Source organism: Branchiostoma floridae, chromosome 9 (assembly GCF_000003815.2).
Source record: "Branchiostoma floridae strain S238N-H82 chromosome 9, Bfl_VNyyK, whole genome shotgun sequence".
In the NCBI taxonomy this organism is placed as follows: Eukaryota; Metazoa; Chordata; class Leptocardii; order Amphioxiformes; family Branchiostomatidae; genus Branchiostoma; species Branchiostoma floridae.
This window is the reverse complement of record NC_049987.1, coordinates 15,440,710-15,448,392: the sequence shown is the minus strand read 5'-3', so window position 1 is coordinate 15,448,392 and position 7,683 is coordinate 15,440,710. Positions and strand designations below refer to the sequence as shown.

Below are 7,683 nucleotides of genomic sequence, written 5' to 3'. Positions count from 1 at the left end.
GAAGTATGCTATTAAAACGCACCAAACATTTATTGAAAAAAAGAGTTTGATTAAAGCCGGACATTCTGCTGCAGTACTAAGGAGAACCTCCAGAAAAACGAGAGTACAATCTTCGACAGGACATGACCTAAGCACATACCAAGTTTCATATCATTCCATCCGTAGTTTTTTTTTTCAAGCATGCTGCTTGAGCATGGTGTGAGTGGTTGTATCGGCAAAGAGCTCGTCTTCGGATGTGACATGATGCCTTCTCCTAAGCACATGCCAAGTTTCATATCATTCCATCCGTAGTTTTTTTTTTTTTTTTCAAATGCCACCCCCCCCCCCACCCCACACACACACACGAATCATATCCCTTCTTTCTGGTCACTCGATGACTTGTGCTCAATCTTCCTCCAGACCTTCCCAGGGAATACTGACAGAAACACCCCTGTGAGAAATGAGCTGTCGTCCTACAGTGGCGCCATCACCGCCCGTTACGTCAAGTTCCATCCACTGACATGGCGAGACTGGCCTAGCATGCGGGCTGGAGTTGTTGCACGTGAGTCTTTCATCTCTCTTGTTGAACCACTTTAACCACGTGCACTCTGTCTCTATAAATTCGGGGCTCTACGCTGATATAAATTTCTATAGCAAGAGGTTATTGTTTAGGTGTGATACAAATATAAATCGCTTTGTGAATCGAAATTATGGCATGAAATGTAGTTTGGTGATGGTGTGCTATATTGAAGTTTCTACTCCCATAACAGCCAAGTAATTATACTAGTCAGAACGCATTTCGGTAAGGGACCCTACGATATTCATCAGGGGAGAGGGCTTGTGCACTGGCCATTGAATTTTATTTGCGGCTTGGGAAGAGGGCCATTGAATTTTTTTAGAAGGGGGAAGAGCCTTTGAAAAAATACCGCGCAAAGTTCTGGTTGTCTTGATTCTTGTAAAAAATACAAGTCTACCAGGACAGTTTTCCCCTCAAGATGCAGGAAATGGCGATTCAGAGGATCAGGATTTCAATTTTTTACGGACTAGGGTGGGTACAGGTGCAAAACATTTAGGCCCAGGTCCGGTTCAGGTCAAGAAGATCAGGTCCAGGTCCGGACAGACTTTAGACAGACAGGAGGGTCATGGAATTCTTTTTACCTGACCCTCTTTGCACCAGTGCCTCCCCCAGTTAATAACGTACAGACCCTAAATCTACTCATACACAGCCAAGCAAGCGGAAAAGGCCTAGAGTCGACGTAAGTTACATGTGTACCTTGACAAATGATTTTTTTTTAATATTAAGTGTTAAATGCCTCTTTGTTTTAATTTTACAGATTCAGCACTAGAGCCAGTGGGCCGGTGGCCTCTGAACGAACAAGATGGCGCGAGAGACGTTACCGGAAACGGAAATGACGGCATAGCTTCAGGATCTCAGGTGGTTGAAGGTCCAGGTGGTCCAGAATCTCAAGCTTTCCTGTTCAACGGTTCTTCGCACATTCGCATTCTCAACGACGGTGGTTTGGACGTACGCTTTTCCTACACCATACTAGCCCACGTCTACATGGACCCTACAGTAGCATCAGGACCTCTGTTCGAGTACGACTATCAGGGGGACTTCAATAGGGGAGTGTATCTATGGCAACGGAATAATAGCATTCACACGGCGTAAGTCTATTTTAGAAAATAGAAAATGCTATTTAAAAAAAAAGAATCACAGTAATATATTTGCCTGCTTTGCGTAAGGTGCGATGACTGAGAAGGCAGTGTCCTGGTCTTTTCGCTCTCTTAAGTATGACTTTAACGAAATAGTGTCGACCAGCATGGATAATGAAATCTTGAACCTGTCAGATGATGCCAAATCTGGTGGGAAAGACATCACAAAATCGCCGTCAAGCGCAGCCTGGACTGCGCGGTCGTGTAGGGTTCCTCAACAAGCCCGTGAGCGTGTACGCAAGGCCGGCGCGTCGGCAAGCCCTGCCAGGCGCATAGGATTGAGTCAGGCTCTTCACCGAGCCTGTACGCGGGACCCCGTTGGCAAGCCTGTGTGCAGGGCCGTGTGAGGGCACAAGCGCAGCCAGGCACGAGACACCATGTCGGGCAGTTCACCAACCTTCTGCGCCAGACCCCTAACTTCAGGAGGCCGTACCGCATCGCACCAAGCATGTTCGCGTGCTGCTTCTATCTGATTCTTAACTACCAGCAGCAAGCAAGGCCAATTATTGTTGTTTTCTCTGCCATTTCAGAGCAATTCGCAGGGAGGGATCTGCAGATTCCTCATCCACGACTTCACCACCCCTTGCCACAAATCGCTGGCATTATGTTGGTGGGAGTTATGACTATAGCACGGGGGAGCAAGCTGTTTGGGTCGACAGCGTTAAAGCCGGGAGCAAGAATTATACCATGGCTGCTGAGCTAGCAACGCAGCATGACGTTAGTGTAGGATACCAAGAGTATGCAGGGCGAATATCCTGCCTACAACTCTTTGACTTCTCCCTGAATGAACACCAGATCGCTATAGTGAGAGAAGCATGTGAAGGTACGTTTTTAAATAAAATAAAAAAGATTATTATTTTGCATGATGTTTGTTTTAAATATCTCTCGCTGACATGAATTTCGGTGTCTTATTGTGAGTGTATTATCTATTTGTTTTAACCGCGTAAAAATAGAAAAGAAAACCTAAATGAGAACAAAACAAAACATCTCAAACGGGTTGCAATAACGGTCTGGCTGTTGTTGTTTTGAAACCTGGTTGCACCACTGAACATTATAGATCGACAATTCTATATAAAAACTAAAAACTTCCAGAGGGGAAAGAAACATTCTACCTTGGCATTCTATCTACATGTACATACGGTGCCTCCTCTTATCTGGAAACCAAATAGATACTAGGAACGTGCACAATATCGTAACGATACCGTGCTATGGCAGTATTTAAGACAAAATACTACCCTTTTCGCTTGATTTTCGTAACGTGCGACATAAAGTATGTGGCATGGTGACATTCCAACTACTACGAACATGTCACACGGAATGGCACAGGCATTAATTTCTTGATACGTTCGTCTACTTTATTTGACTTGATTTGACTTTAGACAGCTCTATCGAAACAGAGTCCGTCCGACAAATCGAAGCAGTGGGTTATCAACCCCGAGCTCTCAGTCCAAAGTAGGGTATTGGAAGGAGGAGTCCATTCCATTGCGTTTTTTTCCTTGTACCGAAGTCAGGTACCCATTTTAACACCTGGATGTAGTGAGAAAAGAAAGTGATGTAACGTACCTTTGTTAATGGCACAACATCGGTGGCATGTCAGCGGACTCAACCCCAGACCACTGGGTTCTGGGCCAATCACCCAACCGTTACGCCAACACGTTAGTTGGTGTAGGTACAGTTTTGAAAATTTTGATTATCTTTTATTATTACCAAAGCCTTATACTTCTTCCAACAGAAACATGTCCCTATGGGTGGTACCTGAGTGGGTACGTCTGCTACAGAGCGTTTGACGAGCCCGTCAGCTGGCACACAGCTAACACCAGGTGCGGACGAGAAGGGGGCCGGCTGGCCACCGTCAAGGACACCGACACACACAACTTCATTGTGCCGCTGAAGAATTCGGTCGACCCCGATGAGGAATTCTGGATAGGCCTGAGCGACCTAGGTGACATTGAGCTTTTGACATTAGATAACGACGCGCAATTAATATGCAATTGAATATAACTTGCTGAGCATTACAGGAGATTTGCTTGAAAATATGGTCAAATTAGAAATGTGTATGTCGTGGCATGGGCGAGAGGAAGACAGAAAGAAAGAGAGAGAAGAGGGCGTCCATTTTACTCTCGTTTTTGGCGACGCCTAAGGCAAGTAACACTTCTTCTTTTTCTTTCTTTAGGCGCTACTGGGACGTGGGTATGGACAGATGGAACGTCTATCGGACAGTTTACCGCGTGGGGTGGAAACCAACCAAACTACCACGAGGGCGACCAATTTTGTGCCTCCTACTGGCTTCACAACTCCATGAATATGCCCGATCGTTGGAATGATGCAAACTGTATCCGCCCAAAGAAGTTCATTTGTGAGCGAGGTTGGTTCGTCTATCTATTTGTGCCTTATTTTGTGAGTAGTGGAATGTTAGTCAGGAACGTTTCTGCATGTCCGTAATGTTTAATAATTCGACATTTCGGTTATCACATTTCGACATCTGGTAAAACGTAGTTTGATTTTTTTTTCAGTGAACGGACAACCGAAGTACTTGACCTGCAGTTCGGAAAGGACGGATGGCTTTTCACTGCGTTGGAAATATCCTTCCGCCCATCTTTCGGGATGCCATATTTGGTATCAGGACGTGCTGGATGGTGTGGAGCCAATGGATTTCGTGACGTCACGGAAATCGGGAAACGAATACGCGAACGTCACCATTAACGGTTTAAAGAGCGGTACTAAGTACAACGTCACGGTTCGCGCGATCGTGGGAACAACAGAAAGTCTTGATGATGTCATCAATGTTTTGTGCATAACTGGTAGATTTTAATCCCTTGTTCATACCTGTTTCAAATCAGTTATGCAGGATACAGAATAAGATATCACGAACTCGTAATCAAAGAAGTAGACCAATCGTAGACAGCCCCATAGACCAGTTAAGAACAAGAGTCTGAATACTCAAACCTGCATGAAATATTTTGTTTTGTGATGGTGCGTATGGTGTGTTGTGGGGTTGATATGGTATGACGCAAAATTATTCCATCATTGTTTTTATATCTACCTATGGTAAACGGTGAGATCCAAAACTACACCTTTCTAGGCTAAGTGTTCTCGCCATTTCATTTTTATTTCCTATTGTTATACCTGCATTTGGCACATATCCCAATGTGTATAATGGTTCACACCATACAGAGGTGACAGGGATGGTCACAGTTACTTTTTTTACTAGTTGTTGATCTGTGCAGCCATCGAATTCACCTTTTACATTTTCTGTTGGGACACCAAGCAGATGTATGTGGGGAACATTGTGACCAAACTGGCTCTGCAGCTCCAGGGCATGCTGCAAGGGGGCCCAAATTAATACCGCTTCCAACTTACATTGACAGGTATATGCGTCCCAAAAAAATCAAGACCACAGCATGTCCATGCCCAAACACACTAAAATAAAACGGCCCGCCAAGTGTCAAGTTCAAACAAAAATCAAACTTGAGCGTCAAGCAACCACCACCAACCCATGTACCAAATGTCATTGCGATCGCACGTTTCGTTCTGAAGATACAGCGCCGGAAACGTCCCTTCCACACACAAAAGGCTACCTGCAGTGTCAAGGTCAAACATCAGGAGGCTTAAAATCAAACTTGAGTGTCAGGCAACCACCACTAACCTATGTACTAAATATCATCACGATCACACGTTTAGTTCTGGTGATATAGCGCCATAAACACCCCTTCAACACACAAAAGGCTACCTGCAGTGTCAAGTTCAAAAGCAAGGAGGCCCAAAATCAATCCTGAGTATCAGGCAAGCACCCCCAACCCATGTATCAAATATCATTGCAATCACGCATTCTGTTCTGGACATATAGCACTGGAAACCCCCTTCCACACACTCCCATGGTACTGAAAACTCAAAACAGATGTCACAGCTGTCTCAAAGGAGGTTGAGAGAGAGCAAGGCCAGACCACTCCATATCAAGAAAATGGGTGTAAATATTTTTCTAAACGAACCACAAAACAGCAGCAAACTTCTAATGTGCGCTATAGCACAATGGCTCACACATTCTATCCCCATAGCAAACGTGATCGCAATCCATCCAGAGGTTCTAAAGATATCGGTCCGGAATCACAAAGATCCCTACCAGAATCAATACCTGCATTTTTCATGCAGGTAAAAAAATGGAAGAAGCGAACACATGGCGTCAGCGGTAAAACAATGTTGACTGATCATTTTGTTTTCAGAAATGTATAATCCAAGATTACACAGTTGCATGCTTATGTTTTCAATGATTTGTATTGAAAAATTTAAGATATATATTTTCTCCCAAGCAGACCTTTGAGTTAGAACAGTTTCGGTAACGGACAGTGCAATGGTCATAACCCATTTGATTATCTTAAAAAATGGCAGGCTTAAAGATGTAAATAGATACGTGTTGAACTAAGCTTGGTCAAACACTGCTTAATTGATAATAAAAAAAGTCGCTTCCATTCATTTTAGAAAAAAATGGGGAAATGTTTTGCATTTGCTGGCAAATAATAGCTTTGTAGGCTTTTGTTTAGTAATCATCTGTATGCCCAATTCATATGTTTATAATCTAATTTCTTTGCATACTCTGCATGTGTCTAACACTGTATCATTCTCACATTTCACTCGCTCCAGTGACACCTCCACCCGAGGACTTCCAGGTGGTGAGCATCACAGAAACGTCCGTTCGGGTTTCCTGGAGGAAGCAGAGGACCGACTCTTTCGCTATTGGCCACAGGATATGGATCGCGCGGATGGATACTGGTGAGATCGTGGTGACACGATACGTACCGACCAGTTCATCTGATGTAACATTCAACGACCTACGTCCAGCCGTGGAATATGTCATATCGGCCACAAGCATCAACAGGTACAACGAAGGACCGGAAGTGACAATTACAGCTGCGACAAGTAAGGAAATGTTTCACTGCACCTCCAAGCAGGGTCTTGTACATAAACTAGAGAAAATCAAACAAGTGCATTTCATTGTGATATTATATATTACAGATTCCAGTTGTAGCATTTTGGGCCGCGTAGATAGTAGTGCCGGTAAAAATTCCGCTCACTTCTATTTCCACGTATCTAATGACGCAACCTCTGCTTGGAAAATAGCAATTCAAGGTTCAAGTAATGGCGTACGGGTAAATTTTAAATCTTTTAACTTGTCTTTTGTCTTTTTTTACCATTGCTGCAATACTATTTTTTCTCTGCTAAACGATATATTTTCTTTTTTATCATAGGAACTGACCCTCCGATAGGATTAGGTGTGGACGACTGGACAACCGACACTATTTCCATCTCATGGCTAACACCAAAAGCTGTGCTGACCGCATACAACATAACCTACACCGGCGATGGAAGGCGTACTTCCATACAGAAGTCAGGAGACGTGGACAGATGTGAGTTGACAGGTCTGGTCCCTGGTACTCGGTATGACATCGGTGTGGTGGCCGTGAGCAGGCTGGGGAGGAGCATCGCCGTCAGTACAGCAGCTGTCACAGGTTAGTAGGTGTGGCGGTCACATGGGAAGGAGAGACTATAAAAGACGTTCAGGGTTGGTATACATCGTGCAGATTGTAGCGATTTGATTGTTCGCTACAAACTGTAAGACATGAGTGTATATAAGTATACACACACAAACACAGATACACGCACACAGATACTATTAGACACACACACAGAGAGATACACACACACAGATACGCACACACACACAGATACACACACACACACAGATACACACACAGAGACACATTCATGTACACAGACACACACAGAGACACATTCATGTACACACACACAAACACACATTCATGTACACACACATACATTCATGTACACACACACACAACAGACACATACACATACAAACACGCACATACATGCATATATACATGCACACAAAAGCGCAAACACACACGTACACAAACATGCATATAATGTTTAGTTACATAGATTGTAATCTGACAAATACATATCAACGAGTTT

At 43.9% G+C, this 7,683-nt stretch overlaps 1 protein-coding gene across 1 annotated transcript in view; it reads left to right on the top strand.

The window, feature by feature from the left end:
* Positions 1 to 4,504, top strand: part of LOC118422202 — a 6,456-nt gene extending 1,952 nt beyond the window's left edge. The window contains exons 3-8 of the mRNA XM_035829717.1: positions 400 to 541; positions 1,314 to 1,608; positions 2,223 to 2,515; positions 3,425 to 3,634; positions 3,866 to 4,057; positions 4,206 to 4,504. Of these exons, the coding sequence (XP_035685610.1) occupies positions 400 to 541; positions 1,314 to 1,608; positions 2,223 to 2,515; positions 3,425 to 3,634; positions 3,866 to 4,057; positions 4,206 to 4,504 (1,431 nt within the window). The remainder of the gene's footprint in view (positions 1 to 399; positions 542 to 1,313; positions 1,609 to 2,222; positions 2,516 to 3,424; positions 3,635 to 3,865; positions 4,058 to 4,205) is intronic.
* The last annotated feature ends 3,179 nt before the right edge of the window (positions 4,505 to 7,683 follow it).